Genomic DNA, 21,301 nt, shown 5'->3' on the forward strand with positions numbered 1-21,301 from the left:
AAACAACTGATGTTCTTTTGTAATGGGACTAAATATGTACATTGTTCCAAAAGTAATGCCTTCTGTTTATTTACATGGACAAAAAGCATAATAACACTATTTGATAGAGCAGATTCTCAGCTACAAAGCACTGTTTTCCAACATAGTCACCACCATTAGCTACGAGTTTTCATCAGTGATGAACAAGAGCCTGCATTCCCTACTCATAAAAATCTGCACCAGTGGAGGTGCCCCACTGTTTCAAGATTGGTATGATGCTGTGGTCTTCAAATTGGGATGGGACTTGGCATTATAATGTTCCAAGAGAAAAATTGTTATCTTCTCTGACCTGACTTGAGCTTTCAGCTTAGTGTTGTGATGCAGCTGTCAGATTTGATAGTTTGTTCAGATTAAAGGAAATCCAACAGGATCCCCTTTCCTGTCCCAGAAGTTGGTGCGCATCACAGAATCACAGAATGACCCAGGTTGGAAGGGACCTCAGGGATCATGAAATTCCAACCCCACTGCCTGGCAGGGCCACCAAACTTCCACATTTACTAGATCAGGCCCCATCCAGCCTGGCCTTGAACACCTCCAAGGATGGGGCATCCACAACCTCCCTGGGCAGCCTGTTCCATAACCTCACCACTCTCCTGGTAAAGAACTTCCCCCTAACATCCAACCTAAATCTACCCTCTTTCAACTAAAATCCATTTCCCCTTGTCCTGATGATCACTGTGCCTGATGGTAGTTGTGTCTGAAACATTTTCTTTGGTGGGGAGTTCATGCTTCTCCCTTCCACAGACTGCCATTTTGACTCTGGCTTTTATTTGTCACACCATCACATCACTGATAATGACATAAAAGCAGTCACCTTCAGGCTCATATGGGGTTAATAGGTACTGACAAGCTTGTAAATGGTTTTTATTCCATTTGTGTGTGAATGCCTGGTACAAACGCTGTGATACTCAGTGTTGCCACTAGCGTTTCTAAGGCATTGAAGCTGATGTTCAGCTCCTTACACAGTTCCCTGGCTGTAATCCACCTATTCATGTGAGTGAGCTGGCGAAGGCACTCTTAGTGGTGTGACAGCTGTGCATGGCCATCTGGTATGTCTTTCACATCATTTTTGCCACTGGTGTGGCGCACGGTCCACCACCTCACTGTGCTCATATCCACTGTTTGATCTCTGTAAATGTTCAGCAAGTGTCAATGAATGTCAGTGGGTACCATTTTTTCCAAAGGGAGAAATTCAATCCCGTGCCTTTGCTTCATAAGCACTTCTGTGTCAGATGCCATTTTGTCAGACTGCTCATCGACTGCCATCTGTTGCACAGCAACACAGTGTAGTGGAATATTGGTGAAAAGGTTCAACCTCTATTGCTGTCCCACCAACATCTACGTCTGATGTTATGGACCAGCAGGATAAAATAGGAGGCTCTGCTTTCAGAGCAGACCTCATGTGTAAGAGATCTACTCTCTGTCTTTATATTTAAGGGGAATAGGTTTGTGGTCTTGTACTCACCAAGTAAGTTTTGCAGGCCATATCTGCAGAGAAGTTAGAGAAGGGATATGATTTAAGGGGTTGATTTTTACCTCTCTGCCGGTTGCATTCAGTGTGGTTTTTATTTTATTTTTTTCCCCTTAACTGAATCTGGTCTGTAAGTTGTCTCTGTCAGAATAAATGTCTCATATTTCAGTTTTATACCATCTGTTTGGTGCTGCAGAATGTGTTTTTAATTCTGTGATTGATAGATTTCTGGAGCTTTTAATTAGATTTTTACCTTTCTATCTAGGAGTTGCTGCTTTTTCTGAGACCTTAATCTAATTTTGTCCCTCATAAGGGGAAATCTTAACTGATGGTTGCACTGATCATGATATTCTTTCCTTCCTTGGCACTGATGAAGGCAACATTCTTAATGAAGGTCTGTTATGCTAAAATGAAGAAAAAGTCTTGTTGTTTTAAAGCTGGTGTTGTTTTGATTTTTTTCTGTTACACGCCTTTCCATATTTCTTGATCTTATCTGAAATTTCAGAATTGATTTCAGAATTCATCTTGCTTCCAAACTTATATTTATTTATGTTTTTTGTGAAAATCTGAGATACTTCTGCAGAAGTAATTCTTATGTCAGTGAGGTTTTTTTGGAGAATCCTCTGCCTCTTGCATAGAGGTCAGTAGGATTACCTTCCTGTTGAACTGTATGGTGAATAATCAACATAGTCTATATAGTGTCAGGTTACTAATGAAGTTCCTGAAACACCTATTAAATCTATTTAAAGACCAAGGAATGCAGACAATTTGAGTAGATAGCATTCTTATAGTTGATACCTCATTGGCTGTGACTTCTATCTCAGCTCGATCTGAGGTGCAAGGCTGCTAGCACTGATGCTATCTTTAGGAGTTTAATTGGAGAGACTAAACCTCTTCTGTTGTGTGGGGTTACTGTAGTCACTTTATACTATGCTTGCGCATAGAGGCAATCAGCCCAAACGAACAAGACTAATCAGCTGTCTGTGTAACTTTTTGGGTTGTTTTCTCAGTGCACACAATTGTTCTTGCCTATGTAAGTGGAAGGTCATACCTTCTAATTCAGACAGGGTTCCATGGGTTTGCAAGGTGAAGGTGTTGGTTATTGATGTATTTTTTTTTTCTTCCATTTTGGTTCTCTTACTTTGTAAGAAATCTCCTTTAGAAATGAAAAGTGGTGTTGAAAAAATTTAAATTCCCTGAAATGTTCATGTTGTCAGGCAAAAATTTTGAATAATTCAAGTTAGTCTACAGTTGTGTCACGGTCAGTACCTGCTGTACTGAGCTTTACCACTTCGTTTGCTTTTCTCCATCTCTTTGCTCTTTTTGTTTGTTTTTTTTGTGTGTGTCTTTAAAAACCCTTTTTGGGGCCTCTTTGTAGAATGCTTAACATAAGAAATCTTAAATGGTTATAAGGGTCCTTCTAGATGCGATGAGAACAGAAGTGGTACTAAATTTCGTATTGCTGAATATAGGGTGCTCATATCCCAATTCAGAGCACTATAAAAGATGTTTGTTTGTTTTTTTAATGTCTAGCTCCGTATTGTTTTTCCAAGTGATGAATTCTTGTTGGCTGTTTGACTTAGGGGGAGAAAGAGAGGAAGAGAACTTTGTCCTGTGAATGCACATTCTCATGAAATGTTTTAATGGATAGTCACTTAACTAGCATGGGAATTATATGCTGAAAGCAGATGCGTTAGTGTGTTCTTATGCATACTGGTAATTAAGTAATTATTTCTTAATTCCAGTTCTTTCACTTGGTCTTAGTCCTTTGTTTCTGTGGCTGGTAAAGAATGTGACAGTGAGATTGTATAAAATAAAGGTATTCAATTGCGAAGCAGCACTGGCATATGTTGTGATAGGCACACTAATGAGTGAACTTGACAGTTAAGAAAAGTTACAAATGGTAAGCTGTAAAAATCGTAAAAAATCTAAATGTTTTAAGTCAGTTCAGTCAAACTGCCCTTCTGTATTGCAGCCGTCACTGCAATCTTTCCTGGTCATGTACTGGTGGATTCTATTATTGCAGTTTTTAAACTTGAGGAAATTTATTTGGCACAATGGCTATTAACGGTAGATAAAGCAGGTAGTTACAGGTACTATGTGACATCAGCTTAATGCAAGAAGTTGGAAAAGGCTTTTCTGCAAATAGTTTGTCCCAAAGCAGAAAAGATTCCAATTCCTAACTTCAGTTTTTCTTCACATTTCGAAAAGTAAAGACAGTAGAAATTTCTGTGGAATTTAGTAGCCATGTTCCTTGGAATGTGCAGTTTTTCCAAGTATGGATGACCAAATAAGTATAGTTGTTAACCAGAGGTCTATATAAGAATATAATTTCTCTTTACATTGGTTTTCTTTCCCTTACTATAGAAAATAACAAAATGCACGGAGAAGTTTCCTGCTGAAGATTTGATTGCCTAATCTGTTTGTTTTGGGATGTCATCTGCAACATAAAATGCATATAACAGATATAGTCACATGACATCAAGCCTATTTAAGTTTATCACTGTGTGTGCGTCGTTCACAGATGTGGAGACATTAATGTTTAATTAAAATGGTTATTTTGTTCAAGTATCACTCTGAAAGTTTTAGCAAGGCAAGGCTGCATTCTGAAAGTAGTTCAAATTTCCTGTTAGCCATCATGCATGTTTTGCCTGGACTTCAGTGGGGCTTTAATTTAGGAATTTTTTCCCCTGTGTGTCTTCTGTCTGTATAGTGGTACTGTTTTGATTTGAAGAAGAATTGTACTGGGCATGTGTTTTGAAATGCTGACTTCAGAAAATGCTGGGTGGAACACGTTTGCTTGGTGAGGGTGGCAGTGGTTGCATCATTACTTAGAAGGTGGGAACTTCTGGGCTACAGGCTTTGAAATAGCTGTGGAGTGCCAGCTTTAGATATTAGCAGTCTCAAGGAGTGGAAGAGCTGGTTAGAGATGGTCATTTAATAGCTGGAGAGCAAAGAAAACTCATTAGAAGGAAATAGTACCAGGAGTAGTATTTGTGCATTTATGAAATGCCTAAATACAGTAGGGCGGTAAGCTGAAGAGTATAGCGATGAAACAAGTCAGAGAATTCAAGTTCTTAAGCAAAGAAAGTTGGTTTTCCAGAATTGGAAGTGGATATTAAGAAGAAAAGCCTTAAGGCAAAGTCTGGTTCATCGGATTGAGAAACACATCTGCATGTAAGTTTCTCAGATAAGAATGTGAAAATATAAGAAACAGGCTAGCCATCCTTTTGTGCAGTGATTTTTAATAGCTAACAGATGAAAGGGCAGGGGAACTCCCAGGGAAGTTCTTCAGCTAATTGCTCATGAAGATGGTTAGGAATTGGAAATGAATTATTATTATGTTAACTTTGTTTTATATAACAAATACTTCCCCAAGTTCGTTCTGTCACAGTTCTTAAGTAGGTAAGTGACTTGGTGCAAAATGATTTTATAAGCATGAATAGTTTTGGCAAGTCGAAGTATCGAACAGATATGCCTAGTCTTTTTCAGAAACACCGTGAAAGCAGTTTTGCTTTGCTTCAGCAAATCTTGTGTTGAAAACCTAAAGTTAGATAAGAACAGAAGAAAGAAAACGTGAGAATGCACTTAAGAATGATGAAGATTACTAATGATTGTAACATCTGGATGCTAACTTTGTCAAGTAAATGCAGAACATCTTTGAAATGGCTTTTTATGTACTAGAATGGCCCTACAGATTTTATGATGACTTCTTGGCATAGTCTTCTACTTAGTGGCTACAGCAGACACGTTCACCCAGTGTGGTTCTTTGTGGGGACAGCGCTGGTGAAACTGGATGCTTGTTAAATTAAAAAGAAAGGGGAAAAAAAAAATTCAGCCTTTTTCATTTCCAGGAGAAGATGTACTGGGAGGAGTTTCTGGTCTTTGTGTGTCTTAAAGTGGGGGAAAAAAGTGGGAGGTGAAATCAAGTTTTTGTTTTCATTTCAGGCCTCACTAAGATGACTTGTTTGTTGGTAAAACTTTTTGCCAAGCTGTCAAATCTTACCGTAGCCATCTGAATTATTACAGTAGCCAATTATATTATTGAACAGCAACTGAACAGATACCTGTTTCTTCATTAATCATCCAGTCCAGCTCTCCTGTTAAAGCAGGTTCCCTGCAATAGATTACACAGGAGAGTGTCCAGGTGGGTTTTGAATACTTCCAGAGAAGGAGGCTCTGCAGCCTCTCTGGGCACCCTGTTCCAGTTTTCTGTCACCCTCAAAATAAAGAAGTTCTTTCTTGTGTTTATATGGAACTTGGTCTGTTCCAGTTTGTGTCCGTTGTCCCTTGTTCTGTCTCTGGGTGCCACTGAAGTGCACCCCGGAATGGGAATTAATTTGTATCAGAGAGAGAGATACCTTTGAAGTCCAAATGGGATGAAGATCAAAGTGTGGATATAACTATTTATGTTCTGATGAGACAGACCATTTTATGGTGGAATGAGAACATATCTGAAACAGTTTGACATTCTGTTTGGTCTTTGGAAGAGCACTAGACTGATGTAGTTACCTTTCATATCCAACCAGCTGGTATGTGTTGAGTATGAAAGATGAGGTAGGGTTATAGAAGTTGAATTCATTTAACTAATCATTTATGTTTAAGAACTGGAAAGAAATAACATGAGAATTAATGTTTGTTTGTTTGTTTTTTTGGTGTCCAAGTGTGACTGTACTTTCTCTTTATACTGTGCACGCATCCTGGTTTCTGTAGCAACTGTTTTGACTGTTTTCCATATTTTTATGTGTGCTTCATGTTTAATGCTTTCTGTTAACCCTTCTACCTCACCCCAAATGTAGAGGAACAAATACATTTTTTACTTTCTTCTGTTTGGAAAGCAGACTTAAAATCATGAAGGATGGAAAGGACCTTATAGGAATGCTCCTAGTTCAACCTCTACTCCAAGCAAGCTCACCGTGAAATTCACACTGGGCTACTTAGAGCTTTGTCTGTTTGTGCAACTTATTCCACAGCTTAACTGTTTTTCTATTAATGCTTTCTTAAATAAACAGATGGAGCTTCCATGTCCTGGTTTCAGCCAAAGTAGCATTAATAGCATACTGAAGTCTTGGCCATTTCTGAGCGGTGGGAGCATGCCCAGGAACGGGCTGGACTGCTCAACAGGGAAGAGCTGCTGCCTTTATAGCCTGGCAGCAGGGGGTGAGGCAGAGCCAGGACAGGTAGTCTGAATTGGGCCAAGGGTTATTCCATACCACATGACATCATGTGGAAGGCCATAAAGCTGTGGGGTGTTGACTTCTTGGGTGTTTCTGGGCGTCACTTGGCAGGTGGTGAGACCTCGTGTTACTGGCAGGTCATTGGTCAGCAGTAGTTTTATAGTTATCACTGCATTTTTGTTGCATTTTCATCTTCTGCCTTAGTAAATAGTTTTTTTTAAATCTCTAACCACTAGTTCTGTTTTCAGTTCTCTTCCTCATCCTTGCTCAGAAGGGAGCAAGCAAGCAGCTGTGTGGTACTCAGCTGATTGCCTGTTTAAGCCACACCACTCCCACTTAAATTCATAATCATTATGTCTTTTTCATCCTGCATACCTCTATTAAACTTTTGCTCCATCTTCTGAGTAACCTCTCTTTAGTTATTGTAAGACTGCTGTTCAGTCACCCTGAAGCCTATACTTTCCCAGGATAAACGAGTAAAGCTTCCTCAGATTCATCTTACATCAAGACCATTTCAGTGTTCTTTTGCTGGATTTGATCAAGTTTTTTAGGATCTTTCTTGGACTGAGGGGGGTCAAATTGGACATGGCACTCCAGATGCACTCGAAAAAGAAAGAGTTCACTGTTCTCCCTCCCTCTTCATGTAAGTGGCTTCTGCTCTAGAAGGCAGGCAGGCTGTTCAAGCCTGATTTCCCCTTGGATAAATCTGTTGGCTATTTTCAGTCATCTTTCTACCTAGAAATTGCTTTTAATAGTGTTTACTCCATGACTTTTCCATGGGACAAGGAAGTGAGTCTGATGTTGACCAGCATGTGCTTTGCTGTATCATTCTTTTTGAAAACAAATGCACTATTTACCAAATATGTTTAGTATTTACAAATGCAGTCACTGCAAGGATGCACTTTTGCAGACGAATTTTGTTTCACCAGATGCATCCTATATGTTCCTGCAGGTTAGGATTTCTTAGGAAATGCTCAACTTGATACTTTCTTCCTTGAAACTTGTCTTTAGTTGTGTAGTCTGGCAAGTCTGTGTCAGGGAAGACTTAATATGTCAGGTCTGACTTTAAACAGCAATCCCCTTAATGGGAAAGTTAGTCTCCGCAGGAGTTTCAAAAAGCGATTTTTCCTTGATGTTTTTAGCACCCACAGTTGCCAAGCTTTTTATTTATTAATTTATTTTAAACAAAGATTAGGACAGAAATGTGTTGCCTGCAAGCAGTTGTAGATCATTTGGGCACTTAACGTGGGCCTGGGAATGGCTAGTTTATTCTCAAGATTTAGACACCTCTTAAGATCAATTTTCTCATTGTTCAGACAAAAACAAAACACTGTTTGAGTCATATTCAGGACCCTTCTGTAATCTGAAGGAGCTGTCTGATTTTTTCAAATTAAAAGCTGTCTTGTGTAGGTGTATTAAATTATACTGGACAATGGACTGCAGCATAGAATTTGTACTTTCTAGCTATTGTGTAGCAATCTAATTAAAACTGAAAATTTTCTGGAGACCAGAATGATCCAGCATCATATATGTGGTACTACCCAACAAGAGCAATATTGCCAATTTTGTTATTTTGGCTTAACATGACTATCAAAATTACTGGATCCTGATACTGCTGTGTCAGTACACTTTGTGCAGTGCTGATGTTGGTGAAGCTATGCAGAATATTTCTGAGTCCTTTTGGGACCTGGTGTTTTTGGCAGGACTTGTTTTTTCTCCAGTGTTCGTTCATAATTTATTCCCTCTTACTGCAGAGCCGAGACAGGGGTCTATGTTCTCCTGTCCTGCTGCCTTCTTTGTAGTTAAACCTGCAGTAAAATCTCCTCAGAATCCTATATTTAAGTTCAACAGGTGCAGCTTTCTCAGCCTATATTCATATGGTGTATTTCAGTTGCCTGATCATTGCAGTGGCCCTCAATTTCATTCTCTCCACTGTCAGCTTGTTTTTGTACTGGTGAGTCTGTAAGAGTAGAGCAGATGAACTTTCACAAGTGCTGAATACAAGAGCTTAGTCAAGTTTTGCACACGGCTGGTTCTTGCTCCACAGGCTGGTCTATGGTGACCTTTACTGCTTGAAGGACTTAACGCTGCTGACAGTTTTGTGGCCCTCTGGGACTTTGAGGTCCTTTTTTCCAAAACAGCTCCTTGGTCAGACAGAGCCCAGCCTGTAATTGTTGCAGAGTCTTGTTTTCTTGTATGTACATGACATTTTTTTTTTCTTTTTATTTTTCTTTTCTTTCTTTCCTTTTTTTTTTTTTTTTTTTTTTTTTTTTTTTTTTTTTCCCTCCCTTTTGAACTTTTTAATGTTTCTGTCAGCCTAATTTTCTGACCTTTTTATGGTATGCCTCATGTTTTAGTGTAATGGCTGCTTCTGTTTATTTGATGCTGTCTGTGAAGTTAAGCATGCACTCTGTCTGACACTCCAGTCTTTAATAAAGACATTAAACAATACTGGCCCTACCATTGATTTCAGAGGGAGAATACTAGGAGCCAACTGCTGATCACCTTGCATGCTCAGAGGTCCATCCAGTTTGCACCCAGACTGTTTGTTTACGTAACCCATATCTGATCAGTTTGGATTTAAAGAGAGTATGAACAACAGTGCTAAGGTCTTGCTGAAATCGGTGTGAAGATATCCTCTCTTCACTCATACTCTGCACAGCTGGTTATCTATCACACAAAGGCATTATTAAGTATGGTTCTATTAATTGATGCTGTCTCCTCTCAATAACTTTATTCTTTGTGTTCTTCGTATGTTTGTGTATGAAAAACATGTATAAAAGTGTTAGTGTCCTAAAACTGAGCTCTTAAAAATTTAACTTTGCTCCATGGAAACAGCTAGCAAGAGGGCAAGGTATCTCTCGAGCTGTTTGAGTTGTACAGGATATTTCTTAAGTAAACTGAAAACATGTATGCACTTCACGTTCTGTCTAAAGTTACTTTGAAGATGTAGAACATCTTTACAATTAATTGTACTGTGGAATATTTAGAGAGTTCCAGTCTTCCCAGAAGTCAGTAAAGAAATAGTTTTCTCATGCTATTTTGAGAAGTCAACTGTTTCTAGTTTAAGAAGAAAAAAACTTGTCTTTTTATATAGAGGTGGATTGTATTATTTTCTCTTTAATGAGATGAGCTGAATTTTTTGTTTTTCTTTACAACTGAAGTTCATACTTGCCCGGGTGTTTTGCAAACTAATGGAATTTGTGTGTTTCATAAAATACAATCCCAGGTCTTTATTTCCTGCATTGCCTAAGTTGAGTTGGAAATATGTTAAATCTGAAGATATGCAGATTGTGCTGCCAGAGGGCTTCAGGGTAATGTTATAACTGAGTAGTTTATCATAGCAACTTTGAAGTTCTTGGACTGAAGGCACAGGAGAATTGCCAAGTGCCTTCCATTGGGAATTACAGTCATTTAAGGCTAAGAGGCTAGTGGCACTCTGTAGCCATTAAAGGTAAATTAATCCCATAGAAGAAATTCTGGAAAATAGTTAAAATAACAGAACAGATAGTGAGTGTCTACAGACAGGCCAAAAACAGGCATACTGAAGTGAATATATCCACACATGAGAAAAGACATGTCTCTTGAATGAGCCATGGTGTTAGCCTGTCCCCAGTCTGTGAATGAAAGTGTTCAGAGAGGGCTTCACTGAAGAACCTTTCGCCTTGAACCCCAAAGGTAGCTTTCAGAAACACTGAGAACTCCTCTGTGGTTTTAAGCTTCTAGAGTGAAGCAGGCATCCAAGTGAATGGTTAACTTACCTTGTGAAAATGCAAGTTTTCTCTAGTTCACCTGGTGTGTGTTTGTGTTCATGGTTACCTTGCAGAGCGAATGGGGGTTGGGCAGACAAATGAAACAGGCAGATTTTCAGGGGATGACTCAGCCGTCATTCTAGCAGGTGGCTCAGATTGACCAAGTCCTCTAGCAGTGTAATGGCAAAACAATAAAAGCCTTGTTTCTTCAGACTGTGCGCTGCTTGAGTTATTGGGAGGTATGGGCTCATGTTAGGTATCTGTAACTCTTTCGGATCAGGAATCTGGACTGAATTGTTATCACTTCGATTTTAGCTTCCTCATTTTGTATCTGTTACTACCAAGTTGATTTATCAATTAAAATAAATTACTGACTGCATGATTTTTTCATTTGTAATAAAGAATACATCTTTGTCCCCCAAACTGTCACAATTTAGTTCATAGAGAAATTATTTTTCTTCTACTCTTTATGAGCTTTTGGAACTTCTGTAAAATATGTCCTAGTTGAAGTTTGCTTTGATGTGAGATGTGGGTGGTGCGTTGATTCTTTACCTGTTTCCTTCTTAGGAAAATTCATTTGAATTACAGAGGATGTCAGTTTAATGAAATTTGTTTTGAGAGTAATAAGTGTCTTGGTGATTTGTTCATCACAAACGTGACATAAATGCATGTAGTTTGGAGCTGGTATGTGGCAGACACTCATCTCCTGTTCTCAGGTATTCTAAATTGTGTATTTGAGATTCTATGTCTAGAAATACCTATATATTTGTATGTTGGACAAGAAACAATCTCAGCACAGTGTAACTTGTAAGAGAGGTCTTTGAAGTGTGTGATAATTAATTTTTCTTAATACTGAGTGTGTATTTTCTCTACTGCTTTTATTGAGTTCTTTATTAATTTTAAAGGGAGAACATCTAAGGACTTGAATGAAGTTGAAACTGTTGTTCTAGCTGCCCATTTCTATGGATTGCAAGTTATTTTTCCCTCTATATATTTTCTTTTCATGTAATGTCTTTTTAGATTAAAGACAGGCTGAGTAATAAATGTTTTCATAAATAGCAGCCACACAGGACTTGTGGTACTGAACACTGAGCTACTGATATCAAATTATTGAGTATCAGAGATGGTCTTCAGTTTTGTTGTTCAGAATGCCACTGTTTGCCAGTCTGGTACCACAGAATTCTCTGAAAGGGAGGCAGACTTCTTCACGCTAGAAAATTCATGGACAATGAATAGCTGTAATCAAATGAAATAATTGGGTTTCTTTCAGGAAGAGAATTAACTTTAAGCTGTTTCTTTTCTGACCAAAAGCTAACAGGATTAAGCCTGGAATTTGGTGCTTTTCCAAATCAGCAGAAATTGCAGCTTAGAAAAATCCTTTAAGTAGAAGCTTGTCTTAAAACAAATATTCCACTTGCAGTTATAGCCATCAGGCCAAGTGGCTTTTGTGTACCTCTGAACTTGTGTAGTGCCAGCCTCACAGCACAACAACAGCAACAAAAAGTGAAAACTAACGCACTCAAGGTTTCATCTAGTAGTGAATTGATGACTGAGTAATAAAAACTTGCTGCAATGTGGCTTTTTAGGGCTTTAAGAAAAAAAAAAAAAAAAGCATCCTTTAGTTGTGTGTATAAGCATTTGAATTTTCTATAAGGAATTAGTATTTATACATGTGAGTATTAAAATACTATTTTGAAATGTTTGCAAGTAATGGTCTTTGATTATTGGCTTTTAAAATTAATAATTAGAATGTTCTTGTTGTCAATCTCAATTCTGACCTTATATGTGTAATAATTACAGGCTCAGATTGATCAGCTAGCCGTATGTGATCTCTGAGATATGGGAGTCTAGGAGACAGAAGCATAGAGCACTTAATACAGCATGTCTGTGGCAACTGGGTTTACTGCAGGACTTAAAACTTACTGAAGTCCAAGGAAGAGAGTGGTCATCAGGTAGAACATTGTCTGGACACTTGGAGTGTGTTGGGTGGCTCAGAAGAGTAATTGTCACCTGAAGTGATGTAACAGGGAGTCTGTGCAGCTCTTCTAGCGTGCCTTGAAGCTGCATAGTGGTTTGCTCCAGAGGATTTTGGAGGTGCTTTAAAATATTTAAACATTGATCTTAAAGTTCAGTAGATTGTCTTGAATTAAGATGTGCTTATGTCAGAGAGAAGAGCAGACTGGTAATAGGGAATAAGTGTCAAAAGCTTTACTAAAACTGGTGTTGATGACAGTTCCAGGTTCTTCTCATTTTAATGAGTGCTGTCAACTGAGGTGGTGACAGACCAAAGTAAACCTATCTTCCACAGTGGTGTTTTGTTTGCTTCTTTGGGACAGTATTTGTCTGAACACGAGGTGATCAAGAGTTGTAACTGGGCCTTGTGTGTGCTTGGGGCAGGATAGGTGTTCTGAGTAAGACTCAAGATCCATTTGGCCTCGCACAATATGCAAAGTGCAGGAATCTCACACAATAGAATTTCTTGTTGAGCAAGTGGTTCTTCAGATAGAAATTCATTGAAGCTAAATATGAATTAAGCTCACCGTGGCATTATAATGTTCTTTGTGACTTTGATCCACTTTCTTTTCAGAGCTGCTTGTGTGTTTGCTTCCAACAATTCTTATGAGCCATGATGTATTTGAAAGTCAACCAAGATCAGATGTTAAGGTTTAGCTTTTTGTAGTTGAAACCCACTAGTGGGCTCATAATCAGCTGTCAGACTTTTTATAAGGGAAATATAAAATATTAAGTTGCCCACAAATACCAGCTGTAAACCACTGAAGTCTGCAACAGTTCAATAACTTTACAGTAACAAAGTTTAGTTGAGTAAGGGGGTAACCTGTGGCAATGGGCTTTTTTGTAGCAGTGCTAGACCTACTCTGAACAGGAGGAGGAAGTGTTACATAGTAGTTCATCAAAGTTTTAGTCTGTTTCAAATGGCAGACTAGCCTTGAGGGAAAGATTGCTTGAACAGGTAGGTGTTCAGAAGGTTAACAATGCTTTGTTTTCTTTTTAATGCAGAGGAAGCAGTTATCAATAAAATCCAAAGGGTTCAGGGTAAGTTTACTTCATGAAGAAGGGTTATCATACAGCTTAGGGTGCTGTACTTGCTGAAATGGAAGCTTTAACTTAGCTGCTCATGTTCAGTGTGCTTTAGTAGGATGGTTGATCTTATATATGCAGTGCAGGCTGTGTCAGTCTACAGGAGTGGAGGAAAAAGCAATCTAAGGATGTGTGTTGATCAGGAGCATTCAAGAAAGTCTTCCTCAGTACAGAACTGCAGAGATTGCTGAGGGGAGAATGCTGAATAGTGGGAATGTTCCTGGGGCTGAAGGAAGAGAGGAATGGAGATGATGTGTGGGACTGGTCTCACAGACTCGAAGGGGGGAAAAGGGTTGTTCTGTATGTGTGACGGGAATGAAGCTCTGTGTACACCTGTTCATGCTGAGTGAATGCATTGTACTGAAAATTAAGGCTTAGCAGGATGGGCAGAATGGGGGGATAGTGACTCTTTTTGCTCTGTGTGCCTCCCAGCTGACTAAGTTGGCTTGGGAGAATTCTGACCTGCTGATTGCTGTGCTTTGGTAGAACTTTTGTTAGACACAGGCAAGCGAACACCTTCAAAGGAATGGCATAAAAAGCAGATGGGAAACAACATGCAAATAGAACACCTCGCTGTTTATGCATTGTTTGCTCCAGAGTTAATTCTTCCCAGTGCCTTTGCAGTCGGGTCACCCTGGAGCACCAGTGAGTAGTTAATGATGCACCAGGGTCAAAAAACTGAACTGCATACACAGAGGAAATGAAGTTGGAAAATCTGAAAAAATGTGGGCTGTGTCTAAAAGGTATTCCTTGAAAAGAGCATGACTCAGTGGTTTGCAGATGAGGTTTAGGGAACACATGAGAAAACAACTATTTGTTTTAGTTTACTGATTTGAAAAGTTGTTTTTTCCAATGAATGAGTACAGTTACCCATAATCATTTAAGTATTTAAGATTTTGTTTAATTAAGGATGATGTTCATATTAGAAGAATCTCTGCTCTTGTGTTTAGGAACATTTGGGGAACATGACAAGTATGCTAAAAAAATCAGTTCTGTTTCTTTGAATGTTGAAAATATACCTTTTAACAAGCTTAAACTTCAAAGTATCCAACTGCTTCTTTGACAATGTGAATTACATTAGAGAAATGAAATTAGATACTATGACAAGTATTTTTTATTTAATACTGTAGAAGAACATGCTTCTTGTCATCAAAATATAAATGCTCTTGATTCAACATACATTATTTTAAGCATTTCTTGAACACTTGCATATTTCTTAGTGCATCTAGTAATACATCTATTCTGCTCACAGAGTCTGATGTGAGGTGGAAAATAGGACTGGTTTAAATAGCAGCTGTACTGGAAGGCTTATGTGGAGTTGTATGATCTAGCAGCACTGCTGTTGTTTTTTTGGTTTTGTTTTCCCCTGTAGGATAGTATATGAAAGATTTCAAATGATTTAACTTTTCTACTTTGAAAGCTGTCGTATTTCCTTTACATTATTACTTGTGAGGCACTTAGAGGCCATTCAGTCTTAGCCACCTAGGCAGCATTTCCCAGACTACAGAGGGGACAGCTGAAGCATTCCTGGACGTTCCAAGCTGTGCCTCTTCCTTGGATTCCTTTTCATACCTGTGGAAATACTCAACTCAAAACAGTCACCGTTTTTTTTAAGAATTGTTTCAGGGTCAAGGTTTCAGATGATTGCCAAATGTGCGTAAAAATAGGACTGCTAGTTTCCTTTGTCTTGTTGAGTTTTATTAGAAATGGAAAAGAAATGGAGTCTTTGTATATACAGTAGAATTCACATTAATGGAGGAACTATCATAAAATTTAATTTCACAGGACAAGTCTCTACTTTCTCTTGTAAATTTATGATCTCATTGTCTTTTAGGAAATGTCAAGTCTCATGACTAATTTTTCATATGAGACTGTTTTCATCCATAGACAACAAAACTCATTGGCGTGTGTTTACAACCTTCTGATCTTTAGAAAAATACTTGGTCTTCTATTGGCATAATTGTTAACCCAAGACTGTGCATGTTTGTATTTTTTTAATTATATTTAGTGGCATTTTACTAGGCATAAAATATGAATCGGGTGAAAAGAAATTACTCCAATATTAAGTTGTTTTTTGTTTTTGTTTTTTATGAAGTACTTCTTGTATCTAGGAAACTGACAGAACATGCCTGTGGTGTGAAATTGAAGAAATTTAAACTGCTTTAAAGTTAGGTCTGCTGAATATTGCTTATGCTAAAATAAGCCTGACTGAGTACTATGGATAAAATCTATCTGTTTCTCATCCCTGGTGGTTAGCACTAGGCTGGGTAGAACTGTCTGGGCAGGAAAAAAAAGAAAATCAACAGAAGGTGCTCAGCCAGGAGGACTTTTGGAGGTGCCTGGTAAGGGCAAATCCAAAGGATGGTAACAGCACAGAACCTGTGGTGCAGCCATGTCAGCAGTTGCTGCCTTGAAGAAAAAGATGACACCTCTGAAATGACAGGAAGACTCTGTGTTGGGAAATGAGGTGTTATTCTGCAGTTACACTGCAGTTCTGGGTTCTGAGAGCAAACTTTAAGTAAGAGTCTTAAGAGTAGGATTGATTTATGGGTTCCTTCATTTTTGATATAATTAAATAGAATTTCACTCAAGCTGAAGAGTATTTTGTTTTCATGTCTATTAAGATACGTGTTTTAGATATGAAATTCTTTTGTGTTTTCGGTGTACTCATTAATAAATAAATAAGGACAGCCCAAGTTGTGGTTGCAGTGCATTTTCTTTTTTGTAGAAAAGATGCCAGTTACTTATTAATTTGGGATCTAGAGCATAAATTATCACAAATTGAAACAGTGCAGGAAGTAATATTTGGTATGTGACTGTGTGAGGGAAATGTGTTGACACATAACAGATGTTTTAGAAAATACAGAATTCAAGTGAAGATAGAAGAAGCAAATCGTTAAGTTGTGATAAGCATGGGAAACAGGTCTGTTGTTAACAGTATCTTCTGATAACTGGCATTTGCAGACAATGGGTTGGAGAGCTTGCCTAGTTCAGATGCTGAGAAGGAGCAGTTCTGTAACTACAAATCTTCCATTTGCTAGGGTGGCCCTTTACTTTCTAGTTCTCTCATCAAGCTGTAGTTAGCCAAACTTTGTGCATCAGGCTGTGTTCATTTGGGCTCGGAATAACTTGAGTTGTGTTCATTTGGGGGCTGTATCATAAAAATCAAGCCATGAATATATTTTTGACTCTTAAATTCTTGTTGTCTTGAGGGAGATGTAAAAGTACAGTGTATGAGCACCAATATAGAAGTTAAAAAACTCCTTGTGAGAGAGCAGAGAAGTTTAAGAGGAAAAAGCAGGATCAGTGAACCACTTTTTCAGATTTCAGTGGAAACATCAGTTTGTACAGTTTGAGTAGCTGATAGATACTGCACTGCTTTCTCCTGTCAGAATTTTGGATGTCAGCTACAGTGTCTCAATGCTGTGTTGTTTTTTTCTCTTACAGTGATCTAGAAAAAAATAATATAACGAGAATCACAAAGATGGACTTCTCAGGACTGAAGAATCTCCGTGTCTTGTGAGTATAACATGAAACTCATCCCTCTTGAAAAGGTTATCTTGGGATACTTGTACTAAGGATGCTAATAATTATAGAGATCAAATTTTAATAACTTCTGCACACTACTGAGTTAGTGGTAGCGTTTTAGGGTAGGCAATTGGAACAGTTTGTGATGTGAGGTTAATTTTAGTTCCATGTTCAAGTCTGAATGTAGTCTCATAGCTGTTTAATTGTTTGGGTTTTTTAATGGCTTTTAACAAATACTGCTGTAAGAGTTTTGGTCCACCTCACAATTAGCTTATACTTCAATAAATTATACTGAAACATGAGCAAATAGGACTTTCAGATCTGGTTAACTGCAGTAGTACTTTTGCAGAAGATCAAGAGTGACTTCAGAACAGTTATTAACTGGAGAAGTTGTAAAAAAAATTAGGGGGTGATGTCTCTTGATGTAGAAGTATCGGTCAGAAGTTCAGCTCTGGTTCAGAATGGGCCTTGAACAACAGAAGGTGAAACATTAATGTACATTCCATCCCCCTCCCCCAAAACCAGCCTGTTTAAAACCACTTAGTTCATAACTCCCTTGATTTGGTTTTATGAACCTCAAAAAGGACGATACAGTTAGTGATATATAGAACTACTTCATAGATATCTGTTATAGCTGCACGTGGGTATTTTTTTTATTTTTTACATCTTGGATCAAAGTAACAGGAATACATTTGATGTTTTGTCATTAGCTGATTGTTTCTCCCTAGTTACTTAGGAACCGTGGCATATTTACTCTTAGGTTTTGAATGAGATGGAAGAGTCGTATCTGGGGATAATTAGCAAGGTGTGTTGTTTAGGTATCTTTGAATGTCATGGAGAATACATGAGCATTTACCGTAGAGCTTCAGTAAATTTAAGTATACAAGTGAGTAATGAATTTTTATCTTCAGTAATGGAGGAAAAAAACAAATGTTTCTGTTCTTCCAGGAAATGTTAGATGTTCTTTCTGTTTGAAGGGAATTCGTTTGTCCCTTGAATCTTCTCTGACCATCTTTCTGAATTACATCAAACAATCTAGATTCCCTCTAGATCAGTATGGAGGCAGACGTAGATGTTGGTGTCTCTTCATAAATACAGAGGGAATCTGGTATTTGTCCTGTGAAAAGCAAGTTCTATGCATTACTTTTATATAAAGATCTGAATGTATGGATTTAATTGTTTGCATATCTATGAAGTGGAGGGAAAAGGCTAGATGAGAGAAACAGTAGTTTTGGAAGCAATGTAGTGAGTTAAGGTCAAGCTGCAGGGTTCTGGATGTTTCCAGAGCTCTCTTAATGTTTTCTGAAAGAATTACCTACCTCTGCTTATCAAGTGACTACATTCTGTGTATGTCATCTACTTCACTGGAAGCAGTTTATAAATTGCTGTACCCAGTTTGTAGTTTTAGTAATCAAGGCAAGGACCGAATTTTGGAGTCCCCATGCTGAAAGTGCCAGTTTGGTTTTCATGTTCTTGTAAACTCCTTTCCTGAAACAGCTCTCAGGAGTTAAACACGTAGAACTGCCAGCACCCCTTCATAATTTCTGTCTGATTACCCTCTGCAGTTGGTCTTTTCCTTTGATTGTCTTTTAAAACTGCTGCATTAAATTATTGATAATTCAGTTGGTAAATTAATTGAAATCTGCCAAGGAAAAGGCAAGTTTTTTTCTGCTGCTACCTCAGTACTTTTGAACCAGCAGAGCATTTCAAATCTAGCAGTGGAGTCATTAAAATTTCTTTGGCTCTTATTGCAGTGGTCAATGCCAGCCAAGCTGGAAGTCTGCATTATAGTACTGTTGACATGTACAATATATCATTAATGTCAGTAGATGGTTTTGTTGCCTTTTTCTACTGTCTATAGTTAGGTACTACCTAATGCCACTGCAGATGCTTAAACTGAACATCCCTAACAAGAAGCAAAATATGCAACTGCCAATCTAGATGTGAATTTTTTGTTTTGTACTTGTTTTAGGTTTGTGTAATGTATTCAGCCATTCTGAGTGGTGTCAGGTGTTTTTGTCATAAGAGTCATCAGGAATTAAAGCAGAATATGCCTCTTAGAAACTCTGTAGTTTGTAATGGTTTTGTCTTTTGACAACAGTCTTAGGACTATCTGAAACCCAGGATGTGCTATTTTTGCTGATCTGTTCTTTGTAGATCTTTGTCATGTATTTCACTTTTTCATGTCCCTGACATATCTTGTATGTGGTTGGAGTGTTTCTTCTACTTTGTGCTGCTGAACTTGGAGTCTTCAGAAGTCCTTCTTGTTTTCCTTCATTTTATTTAGCCAGAGTTAGGAAGGCCATAAGAGAAAGCTATTCTTCATTATTAATAACCCATTCTTTTCCCTTTATTTTCCTCCATATGTGATGGGTATAGTGGGAGGAGCAGAAATAGCAAACTTGTTTCAGAGTGCCTAGACAGGTGGTGTAGTCTTCTTTACAGACATGATGAGAACAAATAAATTACCGTGAATTTGATAGAGTGATACAATGCAACAAAGCTGCTAGTCTCAAACTGACAACAAAGATGGAAAATATTCCATCACACACCTTTTTCTTTTGTGTCTTGTAACTTCAGATTTTTTTCCCTCTTCCTTTTAAGAACAGACTTCATTTGTTTGCATTTCTTTTTGATTTTTGTTTCTATTGGTTTTAATTGCTGTGGACTTGACTTTTGCTGTCTTTCTTCACAACCACTATTCAGCTGAGAATCCTCCTGGGGTTGGGTGCAGAGGAGTGGCTACTGCAGAGAGGAGTGCATTTTCACTTATTACAGTCTGGTCCAAAGCCAAGCTTACTATGAATTACCTTCTTCCTTTATGTGTTATCTTAGCTAAAGCCATGTACAATACTCAGAGGGTCTGGAGTACATGTTATCAGAGTGCTTTTATGGAAGCAGAACTTGGTGTGTGCTGGAAGTCAGCACTGAGTGAGAAGGTTAGCTTAAATGATATATCTACTGCTTGGCTCGCACTTTACCTGTGAAGAGCACTTCTGTGTGAATGAGTAGTCATTTCCTGCACAGTGTAAATCAAAGAGAAGTCAGTTTCCATTGTTTATTACTTACCCTTGCCTCAGAGGGTGAAGCAAAGCAAGATCCCACACTGGGAATAGTGGAAATCCAAGAATTTTCTCTTATATTTCACTCTGACATACAGTGGGACTGAGTACTGTTGTCAGACATAACTGGGATGGCTGCAAGAGGCCAAACTGCTTTGGACTGCTTACAAATAGCTTACTCTGTGGTAAGCCTGAAAACTTTGCAGAGCAGAAGGACTGGATAAAAAATTTTTACCATGATTTTTCTGCTATAGGCTGTAGGATTCAGTCATCTTTCTCAGTAACATTAGGTAAGCTGAAAGTATGTACTTGAGAATGCAACAATCATTCTCTAAACCAAAATCTTTCTGAACATGATGGTTACAAATGTTTTGGAACAAAAATGGTTACTGAATCTGGCAGTCAGGAGGAAATTTTTTAATCCATTTCCTGCTAGTGACCTAAAGAGCTTGAACTGTTACTTCTGTGAAAAGCGATTTTATAACATGTGTGAAATGGGGAAACAGTTATGCTGCGTTAAAATTAACTGATGTTTCTGAAATTACAGACACTTGGAAGAAAATCAGATCAGTGTGATAGAACGTGGAGCATTTCAGGATCTAAAGCAACTTGAGCGACTGTAAGTATCTCATGTTCAGTGCTTATACATAGTCTTGTACTTTTCTACCACACTTGCAATGATTGCTTATAATATTTCATGATTAAAAACCAACTCTTTAAAAAAAAAAAAAAAAAGACAAAACCAAAAGGAAACTGGGTACCTTCCTGAATTAAAGTATACTCTTAAACAAGGTTGGCTTGATATTATATGATAGCTCATGCTTGAAAGAAAATGTACAACCACTCAACAAGGAAATCAGAACCATCATTGACACTGGAGCCTGGACAACATTTTTGAAAGAACTTTTATCATGGCAACTTTTCGGGTAGTATGTACATAAAGAAAGATTTGTTTATAATTCTTAACTTGTGAAATTGATAATCTGCAAGACATTTGTTAGACTTTTCTAATTGATTTTCTCTCCAAAGTAGTTTTAAAGAGTTCACACTAGCAATCGTTCAAGAGAACTCTGGAGTATTGAGCATATGCCGGGCTAAAGCTGTGTCGGATGGTTTCAGGATTAGACTTTTATCTAATTGTTGTACTGCTCTTAAAAAATAAATTAACTCAGG

The 21,301-nt window shown here is 38.1% G+C and overlaps 1 protein-coding gene across 3 annotated transcripts in view; it reads left to right on the top strand.

The window, feature by feature from the left end:
- SLIT3 (slit guidance ligand 3) overlaps positions 1-21,301 on the top strand; it is a 433,663-nt gene that overhangs the window by 7,793 nt on the left and 404,569 nt on the right. For all 3 annotated transcript variants that reach the window (XM_072348011.1, XM_072348012.1, XM_072348010.1), the window contains 2 exons: positions 16,986-17,057; positions 20,676-20,747. In XM_072348011.1, coding sequence (XP_072204112.1) covers positions 16,986-17,057; positions 20,676-20,747 — 144 coding nt within the window. The remainder of the gene's footprint in view (positions 1-16,985; positions 17,058-20,675; positions 20,748-21,301) is intronic.

Source organism: Excalfactoria chinensis, chromosome 13 (genome assembly GCF_039878825.1).
Source record: "Excalfactoria chinensis isolate bCotChi1 chromosome 13, bCotChi1.hap2, whole genome shotgun sequence".
Lineage (NCBI taxonomy): Eukaryota > Metazoa > Chordata > Aves > Galliformes > Phasianidae > Excalfactoria > Excalfactoria chinensis.